Source organism: Sus scrofa, chromosome 2 (genome assembly GCF_000003025.6).
Source record: "Sus scrofa isolate TJ Tabasco breed Duroc chromosome 2, Sscrofa11.1, whole genome shotgun sequence".
In the NCBI taxonomy this organism is placed as follows: Eukaryota; Metazoa; Chordata; class Mammalia; order Artiodactyla; family Suidae; genus Sus; species Sus scrofa.
In genome coordinates this window covers 120,571,701-120,591,499 of record NC_010444.4, presented here as the reverse complement: position 1 = coordinate 120,591,499, position 19,799 = coordinate 120,571,701, and the positions used below count along the sequence as shown (strand labels likewise).

At 41.6% G+C, this 19,799-nt stretch overlaps 1 protein-coding gene and 1 long non-coding RNA gene across 5 annotated transcripts in view; one reads left to right on the top strand and one right to left on the bottom strand.

Moving 5' to 3' along the window:
- Positions 1 to 4,032, bottom strand: part of LOC102165671 — a 29,976-nt gene extending 25,944 nt beyond the window's left edge. The window contains exon 1 of the long non-coding RNA XR_002341857.1: positions 3,974 to 4,032. This is a non-coding gene — a long non-coding RNA (uncharacterized LOC102165671). The remainder of the gene's footprint in view (positions 1 to 3,973) is intronic.
- The window catches only part of SEMA6A (semaphorin 6A), a 127,503-nt gene that overhangs the window by 96,098 nt on the left and 11,606 nt on the right, over positions 1 to 19,799 (top strand). For 2 of the 4 annotated variants that reach the window (XM_005661592.3, XM_013995051.2), the window contains exons 17-19: positions 1,096 to 1,116; positions 1,254 to 1,304; positions 6,727 to 6,891. In XM_005661592.3, coding sequence (XP_005661649.1) covers positions 1,096 to 1,116; positions 1,254 to 1,304; positions 6,727 to 6,891 — 237 coding nt within the window. The remainder of the gene's footprint in view (positions 1 to 1,095; positions 1,117 to 1,253; positions 1,305 to 6,726; positions 6,892 to 19,799) is intronic. The other 2 variants (XM_003354246.4, XM_005661593.3) reach the window with 2 other exon arrangements.

Below are 19,799 nucleotides of genomic sequence, written 5' to 3'. Positions count from 1 at the left end.
ATTAGCTGATTTTAGTGAATAATTTTCTTCCTATGTTTATGATTTGATGATATGGACAACTCTAGAAAAGCAGGGGTCTCTGTTTGGCTTGAAAAGGTAAATAATGAAAAATGTAGAAATTTCACTGGCTCTATAAAGTGTCCACTATGCCAGCAGGCTCACACTACACCCGATCCTAGGATGGCGGACCAAGGAAGCCTCTGTGTTTAGCACAGATCCCCAGCCAGTGATTTACTCTTCAGTCTCCTCTGTCAGGCTTCCGTGTTTTCCTGTGCTCCCTAACCTGCACTGCGGTCCTGCTGAGATACCTCAGGATCCTGCTTCAGGCAGGAGGCAATGCCTCTCTCAGCAGCTCCTCTGCTCCTGGGCTCCCGCTGGAGCACGACCTACTTCTGCTAGATATACCTATTCACACAGGGGCATTCAGAGGATTTAGATATGTGGTGCACAATGGCTCTTTAACAAAAGTTTCCGAGGCAGTGAGGAAACCATACAGAGCCAGTGTCAGAGGCTGAGCAGCAGGCTGAGTGAACCAGTGATAGGACCTGCACACGCAGCACATGCACACAAATGTATCATAGTGCCTCTGGACACGCGTGCGCATGTGTGTGTGTGTGTGTGTGTGTGATTTTTATTTTGGTTTTTCATTTCCTAACTAAAACCCCAGCTGAGTTCAGAACATTGTGCTACTGGACAGTTCCTCACAGCATGATTGGGAGGATGAAACAAAGGAGAATGTAAAGAAAAAGTGCTAAGTGTGGCCCAGATGCACATACACGTCCCGGCGTACAGAGGAGGGTTTACACATAATCACAGTACCATTCCTTCCACTAAGTCTTGCTTTAACTCTCGCTTTGCCCCTTGGCCACAAAGGCATGATTTTCAGGAAACTCACTTGGGAAAGTGATACAGGGATGTGAAACTGGACCAAATAAAAGGCATCTTGTATTACAAGCAGAAAGTAAAAAGCAATTACTTAGTACTGGGATCGTATTTAAGCACAGCTCTGTGTTAGCTCATCCCCACCGAGTAAGTCAGTCACACGATGCAGAATGTTAAACACCCAGTAACCTGCTCCTCCCTTTTGTCTTTCAGATTCCTTCGTGGCACTGAATGGTAAGGAAGCTATTACTCACAATTTAATATCAATGGAAATCTATTTGGGAAACCCTGTTTCACTAACCCTCTTGAGTATTTCCAATCTTACGTTTCGTTTTTTAAATTAATTTTTTAATTCTCATTATTTTTTATAGACATTTCAACTCCTCTACCAGATCATGAAATGTCTTACAACACAGTACATGGTCAGTTTCTGGATTTTTTTAAATTCTTCAAGCCACTCATCCTGTGGTAGTTTATAGTCTTCATTCCTAAACATCATGGACCAGATTCTTTGCTACTTCAGGGCCCCAATTCACTAAAATTATGCATAGATTTCCTGCTTCAAAAATGACTCTACCTGTAATGAGACAATTGATGTGTGAGAATGAGTCCCACAGTTTTAACACATAACATGAAATATGCCAACCTTAGGGGAATTGGTGAATACATTTCATGAGTTCTTGAGGGAGAAGGAGTTGTTTTTGGACATAGGTACATCCAAGATAAAAAAGAACAGTACTTATAACAAATAAGCCATGCCCCTTAACGGAGTGTACCATTCCCCACGGTGCTGGCTTTCAGGACAACAGCATCTGCAGGGAAAATTTACACGGAGTGCAGAACCACATTCTTATTAAACAAAACTTTCCAGTATAGCCATCGAAATTTAAGCACACCAAGAGTGTGAATATTGAGACCTATCTTCAGTGAGATTTCTTTAAGTGTCTACAAGGAAGAGTGACACGGGAAGAGATGAGAGAACAGCATTTATCCCATTCTTCCTGCTCTGATATACACAGATCCTATACTAAACAAAGCCTTTAAGTGCCCCATTTCCATCTCTCAACACTTCCCCAAATGTGTATTAAGTTAAACTATTCATGTGGGTTTTTTTTTAAAAAATATGAAAAACAGGAGTTCCCGTCGTGGCGCAGTGGTTAACGAATCCGACTAGGAACCATGAGGTTGCGGGTTTGATCCCTGACCTTGCTCAGGGGATTAAGGATCCGGCGTTGCCATGAGCTGTGGTGTAGGTTGCAGACGCTGCTCGGATCCCGCGTTGCTGTGGCTCTGGCGTAGACCGGCAGCTACAGCTTCGATTACACCCCTAGCCTGGGAACCTCCATATGCCGTGGGAAAGAAAAGGCAAAAAGACAAAAAAAAGAAAAGAAAGGAACAACATAATGTCAAACTGAAGTTTCTGCATTATAATGGGGACTATGAGTTTCAGGACACACAGACATTTCATACTTTTTATGTTTAAGGTATGTAACAGTAACAGTTCTAGGTCAGTCCTCAAATGGAGAGGTAGGTAATAAACGAAGGTGGGAGATTTAAAAAAAAAAAAAAAAAAAAAAGGAAAGAAAAGAAAGCCAGGTAGATTGAGGATTCAAAGAAATAGTTAAAGATGCTTCTAAATATGTCTAATTGCTCTAGGGAAACTCTCACTCCCTGTGCCTAATCAGCATAAATAACGGGCCTCTTTGCAAGTCCTAAAGACCGTCTTATAAACTGGGGCTGTGCAGATACAAACGATGCCCAGTTTTCCTGTCGGGAAGTGAGGCAGCGAAGCAGATGCTCACCCATCTTTAACATTCTCTCATCTGTGATTCAAGACAGAATATTCAACACCAACAACTGGAAGAATTTCTCAGGAGGCAGATGTCATGTAGTTTGGCTTGCCCTTCATAAAGAGAACCCACTTAGCATCCACTCTTCTCCAATGTCATACTTTGCAATCATTTCCTATAACTGAATAATCTTTATCAGATATGGAGAAATTTGGGTCTTGAATCTAATTGAACCGGCAGCCTCCCCAGCATTCATCAATTGTACTAAGACCAATTTTTAACTCCCAGGTAATTTCTCCTACAGATAGAATAAACCATGAGATGCTCTTTATAAAGAAAAATCACTCTCCAATTTATAGATCTGTCTTACTGCCTTTACAAAAGTAAAGGAACTCATTAATTCCTCCAATTAACACTTTAAAAGACAATGCCCATTTGCCCCCCAGCTTGATCAGTGGTTTTCTTGATGAAATTAGAGACGAGCTGGGATTTTCTTTGCTTGTTTCAGTGGTTTTCTTGATGAAACTAGAGATGAGTTGGGCTTTTCAACAAATAACCCTGTCCATTCAGGCTCAATCTCTCCACTGTGAAGTGGTAAGATGATTAATTGACCATCAAAATCAGGGCTGGTCAAAATGAGAGGCAGGTCCTAGAAAAACACAGGAGACTTTCTCTTCACAAACTACTGCAAGAGATGCTTGTTTTAGAGTTAATACACCTAGAGCAGATTTAATTCATTCACTTGCAGACATTTGTTTAGTGCCTACTATGTGCGAGGCACTGGACTGGGAGCTACCTTTGTACCATCAAAGGAAAAACCAAACTGCTATTTACACGAGCATCGATGTAGCCTAGGAAGCCAACTCCAAAGTCCAAAGTGCACCCCCTGAGTCTAGCTGTGTCCTTTGCATGTTCCCATGAGAAGTTCAGTAGCTGAGTGAAGATTCAGAGTGACCTGCAGAACCAGAGTGACCTGCCTAACTCTGAAAAGGGGGTCGTTCAACAAACCATGCAGACTCCCTACTTGGTAAAAAGTCTGGGCAACACCAGTTACATATGCAAGAACCCTTTTTTAGTGAATTGGACCCTGATTATCTTCCTTCTCTGTTCTCTCTTACTGATTTGGCATCTCTTTTTCTATATCTAACTGGCTACAATCACCTTTAACAGGTTAAAGTAGTTTGAAAGGTCTTTAACCTCTGGAAGACTTGTAGATATAGAGAAACAACATGATACATATTCAAGTTGACTTTTAAAATCTATTTCTTTATATAATAATAATACAGAGGGCAGCTACTTACCTTCTGCCCGCTGTCACTCTGAGCGCACAGTCTTACTTAAATCTTCACTTCACTTTCTCAAAAAAAAAAAAAAAATAGTAATAATACCTCATAAACTCCATTGATTAAAAGAGGACTTTTCTTATTGGATTAATAAAACAAAATTATAGGTTCCAAACATGTACTATCGTATCCACAATTGACTGCCTATTTTTGTTGCATTATTTTAGTTACACAGTCTATTTGGGAATACACAAAAATAATACAGCCTGTAGAATCAGATGCTAAGAAGGAATATAAGGGATTTCCTTTTAACAATTATTTGAACCTGGAGAGGCAGTAATAATAATACACCTCTTTGATTTCAAACCAAGGACTACCGCCTCATGGTGATTTTTACGTGGTAGTTCTAACATTTTTGAGAGTCGGGCATTTTTCTCCAACTGTTTGATTCACCATTGACACACACTGTCTGTCCTCAAACCTACATTTAAAAGATTGTCAACCTCATGCTGCTCTATTTTTTATTTCTTTCGAGTACATCAGATGCATGGTTTCTCTAGATTTACAAATAGAAAATGGGGATGTAGTGGGTATTAGACTAACACTTCAGCAGTAGGCAGGAGCTGATTTCTCACATTTGTGTAAGACATTTTCCTACCTAACTACCATCTGGTCCGCATTAATTTCCTCTCATAACCATAGCTTTCCATTACCAATGAGTTTTCCATGTATTTGCAGCATATGGTTCAGGAACTCTTTCTACAGAGAATGTGTCCCTTAGGCATATATTTCCCCTAGATTACTGTATTAAGAAATGTTCTCCCTAAACCATACTTATGGCATTACCATAAAATTGCCCCTTGAACACAGTTAAATTCAAAGTGCTCAAAATGCATATCAATTCAGGTAAAAGAAATTCTTGCTACTTAAGAGAGGTGGTTATTTTTTTTTTTTTCTTCCCACCTCCCTCTCCCTTTCTTACTCCCCACAAAGCTATTTCTAACTGTTTGCTTATGCTGGGTGCTGAATGCTCTCTTAGGTTGATCATTAGAGCTCAGCTGAATTCAAGAGTAGAATGTTCAGGATATATTTTAGACCTCAAAATAAGCAGAAAGAAAATCTGTATTTCCAGTTCCACGTTAAGAATTTCCCACTCCTGTTCTCTTATCAGTATGTCGAAATGAGATGTGAAACCCGCAAAACGTAAAAAGTCTAGATGCAAGCATTCTTGAGTTTTAAATGAGCATGTTTTTAGCAGTTGGAGATGAACTAGACTAGTTGCAACAAAGCAGATGTTTGAAGCTGTGTAAAGCAGCCAAACACGCTCTACACAGAAAGGGGTTGCTTAAATGTTACCAAAGCTTTGCAGTAACGTTTGAAGTGTGGAGCTTCCATGGAAATCCTACAGCTTAGAGGAGCCACTTGGCTGGCTTGCTTGCTTGCCCCTGCTATTATATAGTCTATAATTTACAGTATTAAAATCTCCTGGGAATCTAACTTCCAATAATAACTGTAAAAAAAAAATGCAGTGCATTCATTATAATCTTTCTTTTCTGTTGGCCAGTATTTTATTTATCACATTATGTGGTGACCCCAGACTGAGGCTGGGAGCCACTTGTGTATCTGCCCTACTTTCTACCAAAATCACCAATTACACATTCACAGTAGTTGCTCTGATGTCTTTTTAAAAATTGCTCAAGAGGTTGCTATAGGTAAGATGGTTTAACAAGCCAAAGACTCTACTTGAAAATCAGAGAGAGGTTATATTTTATTTCCACCAGAGAGAACTGGTAGTGGGGCTTCTTTAAATCATTGTGACAGTTTAGATCAAAGCACCAGATACGCTCTGCATTTAACCTTGTGGAATGATGGAAGGGAAAGCTCAGAAATGTATTCACAGGAAAGGCCTGGTTTCTGCCGTAACCCCACCTTGCCATTCTTCTTCTGGAATTATCCAGCCGTTCATAGGACACTGGCTATTAACTACTCTGGACCTCAAAAAGCTACCCCTTCCTAATCTGAATTTTATCAGTTAGTGTGACCTCAACAACCACCTCTCACAAGGATGAGTCACAAAACCATGAAAATGGTTGGAATGAGACACAAAAGGCACAGCTGTAACAACATGGAGCTGGTGAGGCCTCTAGTCCAGGGATGAGGAGGTGGGAGCAAATCCCTTTGGAAAGAAGTCACTTTCCCCAGAAAGAGGAATGCCTGTGAAGTTGAGTTGCAACTGAAAACAGACACATCCTCCATGAGAAAGGTTCAGGGCAGCAGAGCTGTCTAGGCTGGGGGAGATGCTCAATCACTATCATCAACCTGTCCCATCAATCACAAACCACGTCTCCAGAGTGGACACATGCTGCTTCAGTCCCACTATGGGAATACCAAAGAAGGACTCTTAATATTTCTTGGGCACCTACTAGGTGTCAGGCACCGCTAAGTGCTTTCAGCGTTATGTCACTTTATCTTCCCAACACTGGGAGATAAGTGACATCATCTCCCTTGTGTACACAAGGAAAATCAAGGCCCAGAGAGGGCCCAGGCTCAGTCAGGAAGCAGCAGAGTTAAGATCTGGCCCTTCATCCTTGTACAACTGCAAGTTCAAGGGGCCTTCTGCTGAATTCTACCCACCAGCCTTGTCATTTCGAGGACTATCTCCTTTGAGGCTTTTATGGCCAGCTTGAGTGTCGCACCTCCTGGCCTCTGAGCAAAGAGAATGCAGGTGTCTCAGGTGATGTTTTCCCTAACTGTATTTGTGATGAAAACAGGGCACTCCAGTTCCCTCTTGCCCAGCACCACCACATCCGATTCGGCGGCTCAAGAGGGGTCTGAGTCTAGGCGAGGAATGCTGGACTGGAATGATCTGCTCCATTCACCTGACAGCACAGACTCTTTGGGGGCAGTGTCTTCCCATAACCACCAAGACAAGAAGGGTAAGGCCTTGGAAGTACCTCTTCCTCTGGGGGGAGAGGGAGGGAAAAGTGGGGAGGACTGTGTAACTGCTTCCAGCTGAATCACAGCAGCAATGGAGGAATGAACCTCCAACACACGATCATTCAAAGCATCTCAAAGAAGACTGCAACCCAACCTCTGGGCTAGACTTGATCCTAAATTATTCCTCAATCTAGGAGAAACCACACAAAACAAATAACACATCCTCTAAGCTTCCTCCATCCGAGAGAGGCTGGCTTCCTTGGCCCAAGGCAGAGTGGCTCCTGAGATTCCTTTCCACTCCTCTTAGCTCATTCAGTGATTTTTGGATCCTCTTTTTCCACCATAATGGATGGAATGCAGTGCAGGCTTTGGCAAGTGCCTGTAATCGAAGCAAAAGCCCATTTAATCAGTGAATGGAGAAAGAGCAGAGCAAAGTTTTTTCTGGCTGGTAGCATCTCTCACTCTCTGGTGCTGAATTTGAATACAGCCGAGGTCCTGAGAGGTACTTAATTGCGCTTAGAGGACAAACAGCTAAAACAAAAATATGTTATTTAATCAAGCAGAATTGCTGTGCATTTAAACGGAAAGGAAGTTGCACTAAATGAAAGGGACTCTACTGTGAACTGGCCTAAATTCTCCCTTGCTTTCTTTGCTCAACTAGAGACAGGAAATGTCATGTCTTTTCTCGCCATTTGCTGCTTCTGGTAACACATCCTACTTTAGCTGCAGCTGCAACCAAAGAGGCCTTTGCTTGTCCAGAAAACAGTCTTGTAAATCAGAGGCTGAAAAGCTCAGTTATGTTGTGAGCTGTTTCCCTCCATTCAGGATTGTTTACTTCTATATGTTTTCAAGAGTTTCATCCAAGCGGGGGTTTGAGTCTCGAGGGCAGACCAGCCACAGCGACCCTTGGAAGACAGCCTCTATCATGTCCTCCCCCGGGCTTTTCTATATACGTATCTCCAGCTTTGCTTTTGGAGAAGGTTTGCTAGGCAGACTCGCACGCTAAATTTTCATTCCCCCTGCCCCCCGCCCCTGCTTTTTTTGGCGGCTCATCTCCTGAGTGCTGTACCCTCGGCTGCTACATGCCAAGCCCAAATGAGAAGATATAGCGCTTTTAACTTATTCTTTAACATATCCCCTTGTTTTTTGTTTTTTGTTTTTTGGGGTTTTTTTTTGCTTTTGCTTTTTAGGGCCATACCCACGGCACATGCAGGTTTCCAGGCTAGGGGCAAATCAGAGCTACAAGCTGCCAGCCTCTGCCACCGCCACAGCAACGCAGGATTCGAGCTGCATCTGTGACCTACACCACAGCTCACGGCAACGCCAGATCCTTAACCCACTGAGCAAGGCCCGGGATGGAACCCGAAACCTCATAGTTCCTAGTCGGAGTTGTTCCCACTGTGCCATGGTGGGAACTTCCCCTTAACGTTTTTAATATCCCTCTATAAATTCTTACTATTACCATGTCCTGCCCCCGTCTGTTTGTTCCTTTCTTTATTTCTTGGCTCCCGAGGCATATGCTTCAGATCCACAGTTACAGCCTACACCATGGCTGTGGCAAGGCCGGATCCTTTAAACCACTGTGCCAGGCTGGGGATCAAACCTGCGTCCCAGCACCAAAAGTCGCCACCAGTCCCACTGCACCATAGCAGGATCTCCTTTTTTTTTTGAAGGGGTTTTTGTCTCAGCAGCCTTTTTAAGTTGGTGGGATTCCTGCTCCTACCATCACAAGGAAGCACCAGGCTGATCCTTGATGGGGCAGAACTGTCGCTGCAGGCCCCAAGCCTTAGCATGTGTCATTATTTGTTATGTGTGGCTCCTGACCGCAGACGTGTTAGTCTTGGCCAAGTTCTCAGGAAGAGACAACACAGTAAAAAATCACTTTATGTTTGCCCACTGCAACTTGCTGAAAATCCAAACGGCTTTTCCAGTAAAGCATTAAAAATGTCAACCAAATATCTGTTGGTTACAATCATTTTCTCTTCACTTCACTGAGACGGATGGCGTGAATTTTCTCCAGTCGTTAAGTCTCCCAAGGGAGGGGGGTTTATCAAAGAGTCCAATTAACACTTTGACAGATCATTTTAAAATTCGGCATTGTTCATTCTCTTGGGTCTTATTGTGAATATTGACAAAGCTGGAAGCAGTCTACAAATTGTCAAACAATGGTGGCAGAGGTGATTGCATGGGTGTTTAACATGATCACTGTTCTTGTGCTATTAACTCCTTGCCTTGCCTTGTCAAATTTGAGCTGGAGTTGTGACAATTGATTATGTATTTGATAGGGCAATGACAACGAGGTGCTATGCAGAAATCTAAAAAAATTTTTTAAAAGATGTAGCTTACTGTTCCTTTTGCCATGATTTTTATGATTTTAATTTCCATTTTGCTCTGAATTGTTTTTCTGTTTAATGTTCATGATTTATTTTGAAATTTTGTTTTGTTTTGCCAAGCACTGTGTGGTATGACTTGGTGATGGCGTTGATCCGTTGGAAAAGTCTTGTTTCTTTTCTGACTCATGATGACGTCCTTTAACTTGCCCAATCTGTGATCCTCTCGCTTCCTTTCATTCCCTGACCTGGGTGCCTTAATGATGTCACATCCGTGTGTTGCAGCATCTCCTGAGATGCGAGTTTCATGGGTTTTCTTCGGGTCCTCTGGTGGGTGGCTCCTTTCACCGGGCCGATTGTCTCATGGGAATGTGACATGTGTGTGCCCCGGCTTTAGGAGCTAAATATACTCTGGAATTGTTTCTAAAATATCGCACCTTTCCCCACCAAGCAGAAAATGTGCCTGCTGACCAGCTAGCTGGGGAGGTGTCAAGTGTCCCGAGCCCTTTTAACTTGGGCTGCTTAAAAAAGACCAGGGAGCCAGCAAGCCCAGAGCTCTGCTCCGTGGAAATGCTGAGCCCCACTAGACTGGTCCCACCTCAGCCTCCAGACCATGGGGCATTTCCAGAGTATGTGTGCTTGCCTTTTTCTTTCTTTTCCTCGCTGTGTCTTTCGTCCTGATTTAATCCTGTGCGTCCCTCGCATCCTGTCACTGGTGCACCGTTCCTCACCTTGCAATCTAACCCCCTTCTGCTACCATTGTTCTCAGCCTCCCCCTTGCAAAATAACAAACCCAAACCCTCTGCCCCTGTGGAATGTTCCAAGGCTCTTTCCTTCGACACTGGGGGTAGCATTCCGATGCTGTATGTATACACATATACACACCATCACACTAACAAAAGCGTGAGAAGAGACCTGCAAAGCATACAGAAGCATTATCACAGAAAATGAAGTCATTTTCTCCCTCAGTAACTGGCCTTGCCCTTCGTTACCCTACTGGCCTTGTCTAATGTCTCTTGTCCTTGATGGTTTTCTTTAAAATTGCCTGATATCTTTCAAGCTCTAGATTCATTAGTAAAAACACAGCCAATTGCTCTGTTTTATCTCTGGCTCCCTAGATGTCTGGAGCCTCAACAGCCAGCCCTTTAATCACTAAGTTGATAAATTAGAAACAGCCCTGGCTACTCCTTTCTTGGTTTTGCCACACTTACAAATATATATTATTTATTCATCCTATAACTATTGAGGTGGTAATGAGTACTTACAAAGGGGCTCCAATTACATATGAATAAGAAAGAAAATCCATTTTATTTTTAGATCTGGCTTGTCTCCCCAAACCCTCCTTCCCACAGCAAAAGGAATAAGAGCTTTCTTTTCTAGGTTAAGCAATACTGAGAATTAATAGCCACTCTTGTACCTCTTGTTTCTGACCAAAAGTAATAATACTATAAAACCTGATTTTTGAGAAGACTACAAGATAGGTGAGGAAATTAGCCATGGAAAGATCTGCCAAGAGAGCCGTGTAGCCCAAGCATCTAATGTAAATGCGGACCACTGCCTCTAGGACACAAGAATAAACCAGATCAGAAGAAAACCTCCTACATCAGACTTTATTTTATTGAATTCTTATGAGCTCTCAGAAGACTGATGAAATAGTCAACGTCCACAAAGATGTTCCCATTTGATTGGAAACATCAGAACTATAGCATGCTTATATATTTGGGGAAATGTTTGAAACAAGATATTACCACATTATTACATTTAGTCAAGAAGATTTGCTCATTACAGATGAGGATAAGGTGCAGAAACAGAATTGAAAGAGATCAAGTGAATAATTTAAGCTTAAATGTACAGCAAAGGCTGAATATATTTTAATCAATGTACAAGCTGTTTTGTAAGCAATATTCAGTTTTGGAAATCATATTCCAGTGAGATTCATAAAGTTTGTAAAGGAAGATGAGTATACTGTCCACACTTCATAACAATACTGAACACAACTGTATAAATCTCAGAATTTATCAGCAGTCCTCTTTGCAGTCAACTATTTATTCCTCAAATGCATCACAGCCTCCAAGTAGGATGTGGCACATCTTCTATAATTGGAGATGGCTCAGAGGCATTAATCGCCTTCAAGAATACGGAACCATGTGGTGCATTTAATGCCCTTTGCATTTCTCTGTCTTCTTGGTCACATCAAGGCAGAAGTCTTAGTTTGGTGTGTTCTTCTTAACAAGTTCTGAAACTTGCTGCTATCTCTTTCTGACAAGAAAGAACAAGCTTCAGCTTCGGTGCTTTGCCATGCAGCTGGAGCTAGCTGGAACAAACACTGTTTTGTTTTCAGTTAATTGTGTTTTTATGGTTACCTTCTACCTCTGAAAAGTGACCCTTTTTTCCATTTACAGTAATTAAAAGGTCTCCACTTGAAACACATTTTAAAGGTAATTTAAATAAAATATTAAGTCAGTACTAATACAGGAAGTATAGGGATCCAGAAAGGCCAAAAGCAAATAACATGGTAGGTGAGACTCACTGATTTCACTACAATTGTAGCATTGGTAGTTGATGACTAAAGTTTTGGTATCTCTGGCCTGGCGTAATTGAAAGAGTCCAGTGAGGAGTTCCTCTTGTGGCTCGGCAGAAACGAATCTGACTAGTTTCCATAAGGATGCAGGTTTGATCCCTGGCCTCTCTCAGTGGGTTAAGGATCCAGTGTTGCTGTGGCTGTGGTGTAGGCCGTCAGCTGCAGCTCTGTTTCAACCCCTAGCCTGGGAACCACCATACACCATGGGTACAGCCCTAAAAAGATAACAAAAATACAAATAACTAAAAATAAAAGAATCCAGTGAGGATTAAATTACTACCAAAACTTTGCTCCCAGCACTTGGAAGAACAAGACTGAATAATGGCTCTACTGCCTTCTTACTGACTACTGAGCTTTGTGGTTGCGGAGGAGATGTTTGTTCAGGTAGGAATTTAGAGTAAAATGGATCTAGACTAAAAAGCAATTAGTCGTTCTAGGCTTGTAAAGCATCTGGCGAGATGCTCCTCCAGACCAGCGGTGAGCAACTAAGTGCAGCCTGCAGCTTGTCACTTCCCAAACTGTGGCCCAGGGAAAGCTCACCTCCAGCACTTCTGCATCCTGCTGGGTTTCCCCTAGCTGTAGGAAAGCGTGTTCGCCTGGCCTGGCAGTAACCTCACTTGTCCTTTCTTTCCCTTTCCTCTCATTCTAGCGTTACCTCTTTTGAGTCCCAAACCCTCAGAGCCAGGCTTTCTTCATGAAAGGCTAAGACATCCCCTTTTAAGAGAGTATATTTGGTCACAGAGCCTAGCTCAACTGCTTTTTCATTTTAACAATCTGCAATGCTTAAAATCTCATGGAGGAAGGATTTTAAAGCATCTCAGGTCTCCCAACGGGCAAAGGGATTTCTTGGCCCTATCAAGTCATATGCAGGTGATCTTATGTCCAGAGAAAAGTACTACTGACAATGGTAATAACTGAAGGAAAGTAAGCTTCTCTTCTTCTCCTAACTCCTAAATTTGGACTGCATTTTCTCTGCCACTTCTTCAGTAACATTAACATAACAACAATGTTTTCTGGGGAGTCTTCAAGCAAAATTTATTACTGGCTTCAAAGCGCAGTATCGGATGCCAATAAGGAGTTAGAGGCTATACTGGAGATAGACATAGTTCCTGTCCAAGAAATATCAAAACTGCGAGACAGATGAAGCACACAGATGCAAAAATGCACCAAAAAGCCTTTATGACCACTATTGTCTTTGTGAACAAGGCAAAACTGGGCACAGCAGACCTTAGAAAAAGATACTAGACAACTGAAGACAACTTGGCTAAATACTTCAAGGACAGAGCACTTGGAAACAGTTTCTCAGCCGCTCTTCTTTAGTCCTCCCCTTTCGTTCCATTATTACAGCACCTGACAGGAGGATGAGGCAGGTGAGGTATACATGGCACAGGACACATTTAAAATTTTTGTGGAAATACTGACAAACTCAGCCTCTTTTTGAACAGCCTGGGCATTATTTCAAAAAACCAACTCCAGGAGTTCCCATCATGGCTCAGTGGTTAACAAACTCGACTAGTATCCATGAGGACTCGGGTTTGATCCCTGGCCTTGCTCAGTGGGTTAAGGATCCCATGTTGCTGTGGCTGTGGTGTAGGCCAGTGGCTACAGCTCCAATTCAACCCCTAGCCCGGGAACCTCCATATGCCACAGGTGCGGCCCTAAAAAGACACACACAAAAAAAATAACTCTATGGTAATGTGTATAGCTTTTATTAGTAAAAGCTAAAGTATCACAACCATTTTTAAATGTGCTGGTAGAACAGGATAGTCTTGCAAGAGAACTCAGAGGCAGGGGTGAAAAGGGGTTTTGTTTGATGGGAAGGGGACTATGGTGGGGGGACAAAGGGCTCCAGCTCCCACCTGACAATGACAATCTAGTGAACCAGGCAGGAACATACATGGTCAGGCCCAAGGGATGAGGAGTAATGGGAACTAACTACTGCTGTTCCAAAAACCCTTTTGAAGTGGAGTTCACTTATTTCTGGTTTTGAGAGTTAGGGAAAGGTATTCTTCAAAGTTCCTAAGACATTTGGCATCTTAGTTCTTGTGGTTGCTGATAATGAAAAACACAAGATACAATTCTTGAAATTTAAAAAGGCAGTATATTCTTAAATTTGTAAAGTGTGCTATACCTGCACCATAAATGTTTAGTATTATTTTTATTACACTCTGTTAAACTATTTTAACCTCCAAAAGTTTAGAGTCAGTTGAAAGAATATCTGTGGGAACCATTAGAGGCCCATTTTGGGGGGTAGAAGAGTAAGGCTGCTACATAAAATACAGAGTGCTCAGTTAAATGTGAATTTCAGATTAACCATGAATAATTTTTTTAGTGTTAAGTATGCCCCACCTATGGCCTGGGATATACTTATACTAAAACATTATTATTTATCTGAAGTTAAAATTTAACCAGGAGTTTCATTTATTTATTTGCTACCTGGCAATGCTACTGAAGAGGGTGCTGATAACTTACTCAGTGAGTATATAAGATCTAATTGCTAGATGACATTTGCCTTTTAACTCTTAGAAAATCTAGAATAATCCATGTAAGAGGAATTAATGTAAAAATTTCATTGAAATTTTGAAAAATATTTCCATTATACTTAATTCTAGAGAATTATCACTAAAAGTTTTATGTGTGTGAAATATATTAATTTAAAATTATCAGTGGCATTTCCATCGTGGCTCAGCAGTTAGTGAACCCGATGAGTATCCATGAGGACTCGGGTTCAATCCCTGGCCTCGCTCAGTGGGTTAAGGATCCAGCGTTGCCATGAGCTGTGGTGTAGGTCACAGATGCAGCTCGGATCCCACATTGCTGTGGCTGTGGCATAGCCAGTGGCTACAGCTCTAATTGGACCCCTAGCCTGGGAACCTCCATGTGGCACTGGTGCAGCCTTAAAAAGACAAATATACCAGAAAAAAAAAAATTATCACTGAAAGCAGACTTTCAAATGCCACTTTTAAATGAAGAAGGCTCAGAAATCAAACTGTTCCTAAACAAGGGCATGATTTTTTTTCTTTCTAATGTTAATTTAACCTTAGGTTTTTAGCAACTGTTATGTAAACTATACGGAATTTTTTTTTCTTCTTTTAATAATTATGGCTGCCTTTTTTTTTCCTCCTCCATTTCTCATTTCCATGACTTTGAAGGAGGTGAACCAGAATCCAGAGAGCACTAGAAAATAACAGTTAACAGAAAATTCAGTAATGGTGACAATAACCCTAGTCTCAAAGAAAGGCAAATGGCAACCTTCCTTCATCTCTCTCCTCATGCATTCAACAGACATTCAGCAAACATGTGCTATGTGTAAACTTTATGCTGATTGCTACAGTACATACTCATCTCATTCAATATAAGCCCTGCATTCAAGGAGCTTGCCATTCAGCAAGACGTACACACAGCTGACCTCCAAGCTAGCAATGGGGCAGAGCAAAGTCTGAGAGTAAGAAAAGTATATAAAGGGCTAAAGAGGGAAATGAAATTGAAACGCTACTCTGGAGCCTTCGAAGTCATGCTAAGGGGTTTTGGCTTTAGCCGTAGACAGAGAGAGAGCAAGGATGATGAGTGAGTGGAAGGGAAGGAAAGACAAAGATCAGGAGACTGACCGACCATAAATTAATCACTCGATCATATTAGGCTATTAATTATATATCCACAGTAAGTTTGGAAAATGGAATTTTACACCAGTTTTGGATCTAAAGTGTGTTTCTGCACATCACCGGCATTTGCTGTGGATGTTCCCTACCAAGCTAAGAGCTCTAGCTTAGATGGAGCCCCTGCAAGCTCAGCTCCAGACCTGGCCTTCTCTATCACTTTAGTTCAAAGTGGGGTGCATGGCACAGGGTAGACTTTTCAGCCAGCACAGACTTTGAAATCAGGGGAGACTGAGAAAGAAAAGATAATATAATCCTGGGTGGCACCATTGACTTTTACTGTATTAACATGGCATTATCACCTATCAGAAAAGGAATCTATTTATAGCCTCTGGCTTTTCTTTTGAGGCACTGAGGAAAATGATCTATTGTGAGTGGGTCAGGGGCTTGGCTCTCTGCTGGAGGACCCAGAAGTTTCCCTGTGAGCCCGAGGGGGGTGGGGGTGGGGAGCACGTGGAGAAGCCCACGTGGTCGGCTGTAATTGTTCTTTCAGCAGTGCGGGCAGAGATGTAGATTTGATCTAATTAATTTTGTATCCTCTTGACAACTTGCTGAATTTATCTAAGGTCTTGATGAGATTATTGTGGAAAGGGTAGAAGGAAAAAAAAGGGAAATGTCAGCCATGTAGAAAGCTGTTTCATCTCCCTGCCTGCCTGAATCTACACACCAATATTTGAATTTTCTTTTCTAGAGATACCAATTAAAGCTTTTCTCTTAACATCATTTTCTCTAAAAAATGAAGGACTTAAATTATAATTATAGAGACTTTAATTTTTTCTTTTAAAATCAGCAACTTAAACGGGGTGTTTTAAAAAAATCAATTCACTTTCTAGAAGTGCTTCTTATTTTAATCTGTAGCCACTTTTTCAAGCCACATCACCCTTGACATGAATTCATTTTACCCCCACCCTTTTCCTTCGGTCTCTTTTTTCCTGTTCTCTCCTACCTTTTGCACAAAAACTCACACACGACAAAGTTTTCTGACAGCTTAATGGAATTTTCAAGGACGACAGGGACTAGGTTAAGCATGAGTGTATTAACTGAACATCTGGTGTAGTTAAAAATTTGCTCTTTAATTGGTTCAACTGCACTGTGTTCATCTAAAATTTGTTTTTGTCCTAATAATAAAATTGTGAGGAGTCAATGTGTATTTTGGAGCATGTGTAATAATGGAAAAATAATACTAGCTTTGTCTCAAAACTTTTTCATAGCCTCATTTCTTGGAGTTAAAAAAAAATGCTTGTTACAAGTTTTACTTTGCAAACCTTGCTACTCCACAGACACAGTCTAGCAAGGCCAAAAAAATGGAAGCCAGGAGATTTCTTGAGGACCACTTCTCTTTTCTTGACATTATACACGAGAATGGCCTCAAAAGCTGCAAGTTGCTGCGAATGTGAAATTCATGCCACTGCTATAGAGAGAAAGAAGACAGGACAGAAACGCTATACCCACTGCCAGTCCTCGGGAGATACAGACTGTGCAGGTACAGTAAAGTCCTGCAGAGCATGTGGACTGCAACTGCCAGCCTGGGCAGATCGGCAAGAACCACATGTCAATCTCCCAGCACCTTAATTTTATTTTATTGAGGGGGGAGGGCACTGGCAGCATATGGAGGTTCCCTGGGTAGGGGTCGAATCGGAGCTGTGGCCACTGGCCTATGCCACAGCCACAGCCACTCAGGATCTGAGCCACATCTGTGACCTACACCTCAGCTCACAGCAATGCAGGATCCTTAACCCACTGAGCAAGGCCAGGGATAGACCCTGCATCCTCATGGATGCTAGTCAGATTTGTTTCCTCTGAACCACAATGGGAACTCCCCAGCACCTTAGTTTTAGAAAGGCCGAGGAGTCAACCAGTGAAATATAGATGGATAAATTCACATACACTGGGCTCTTCACTGGAGTCACAAAGCTAACTACAGCAGCATGAAGGTTCGTCACCATCCTTAATTAGTATTTCTTAAGCTGTTGCATGTCTATAGCCCAGGAACTATCTCTGTAAAGAGATTCCTTTTTAATGGAATAATAGGAATTCCCCAATGCAATTATTTTTCAATGTCATATTTTTTAAAAGATGCATTCTTTCTCAATTATGTATCTGCAACTCCATTTCTTCACTGAAGGCAAGGGCAGTCATTACGAGCTGCAAGGAAATAGTGGAAGTTCAGTACAGTCACCACTGACAATGCTTTATCAGGAGGGAAAATGATGTCAAGAAATTTACAGGGCAGCAAACTGCATTAGGCCTAACCTTTTGGATTATTAGAGCTTGTCATTTCCAGTCCTACAGCCTCTCGTTATTCATAAATAATAGATAACACTGGACACAATCATCTGACATTTGTTAAGGTAATAAATACACCCTAAGTGCTGATGGGTCTTGCACACCACGATTTAAAGAGCACACAGCAGAAATTTAATGTAACTTAAAATCTTATATAATTCTACAGGATTTGCAGATTCAGTTCAACTCAGCAGATGTGTAAGCACAGAGCTCTGCTGAGTGCACTGTTGTGTGAGGCATTTTTATTAATGTAAAGCAGGAACTTAATCTGGGGAGTGAAACATGATCCCAGGTCCCTCCTTCAAAAAAGAAAGGAAAAGCATCTTCCTGAGTGTCTCATCCTCTTTTCTTAACACATAGAGGTAGGGGGAAAGACCCCCTGAACCATCATCAAATGTTGCTTGATGGCTGTGCACTATTTGTGGACCTGATTTCAAGGTGATATGAGACGCACGCTTTAAAGGAGACTGCTCTGTTCAGTAGTTCCTACTAAACTTCTGCTTCTTCTGTCCCAGCGACCCAGCCCTGACCAGGCTGACCCAATGTAGGACATATCTGGGTTCTATAGTACCAGTCACTACCGGATGACCCCTGGGACAGAGATAAGGAGCATCAGAAATTCCCCTTTATGCAGGGGAAAACAAACAGACCACAGGGATGTTGCCAGCAGCCTTTGGCTCTAGCAAACTGGTTGATTCTGTTATAGAAGTAGTGGCACAATGCTTCAGGCCATGTGTCAGGCTTTTGTCAGGTACCAAGGGGAGTGTTGGCGATTTGTTTGGTTCTCCAATAAAATCACATTAATTTTGTATTCTTTGTCAGAATATGGCAACCGCAGTAAACAAAATGTCATACATGAGAGCCACTTAAAGACTCATCCTTTGAACCTCAAGGAAGACTGCATTTATTTATTTTTTTTCTAAATAATTTTCAAAGTCTGTTCACACACTGTCTCAGTGGTGTCTGGGTTGGACTTTAAAGGAAACACCTTGATAATGTTTTCTGGCTTATTATTAGCATCATTTAGGGCAGGGCTCCTCAAGCTTTAGGGAGCACACAAATCATCTGGAAGCCTTATTAAAACAAATTTCTGAACCCAATCTCCAGAGATTCTGATCCAGAAGGTCTGAGCAGGACTCAAGGATGTGTATCTCAAAACAAGTTTCTGGTGATGCTGATACTAAAACTGACTTAGAACACTTGGCAAATTGTACAGGCTATCTTATTCTAGGTCACTTTCTAAGATTCTGTTACATTTTTAAATTCTCATATTTCTAATCTCGGCTAACACAAGTAAACCCAGCCAAAGTGCTGTATTAAAGTAGTCTCTGCAGGACCATGTAGAAGGCAAGTAACTTGTCAGAAATTCTAGAAACATTTCCTTTATATTATTAATGGAGCAATAATATGTGTTCTGTACATGCCTTCATTAATTTAAACTTTACCACACTCATCTCATAGCCAACATTACTGGGACTTAAGAGACTGAGTGACTTGCCCAAGGTCACAGAGCCTGTTAGTTACAGTTCTAAGGCTTAAATCCAGATCTTTATGACCTCAAATTTATGTTCTTCACCAGAAACATCCAGCCTCATCAGTAACCCAGATCCCAAGAACTAGTATTTCTAGCAGGTTTAAGTTGTCAGTTTTAGGAGCATTCAAACAAACCTATTATTTATCTTTGTTTTGCACAGGGGAAAAAAAAAATCAAAGCACTGTAAATAATCCAAAGAACCACTTGAATCTCACAATTTTGTAAGGAGATCCATTTCTCTATTGTGTAGCTTTGATGTCTCATAAGAGACCAAAGGAAGAAGACAGGACCAGGAAGTTGGAAAATAGAAATGCTCTGTCTGGTTTCAAAAATTATTTAGATGTTGGGTTTCTAGTCTTATTAGAAAGAAAGCCTCAAAAAGAAGGAAAATAAACCATTACCTTTACAAAATAGCCATTACCTTTACAAAGACAGTGACAGCTCTAACACAAGGAACCAGAGATCAACATTCCAGAGCTGGGCCATTAAAATTTCTCTCATCATCACCCCCCATCCAGAC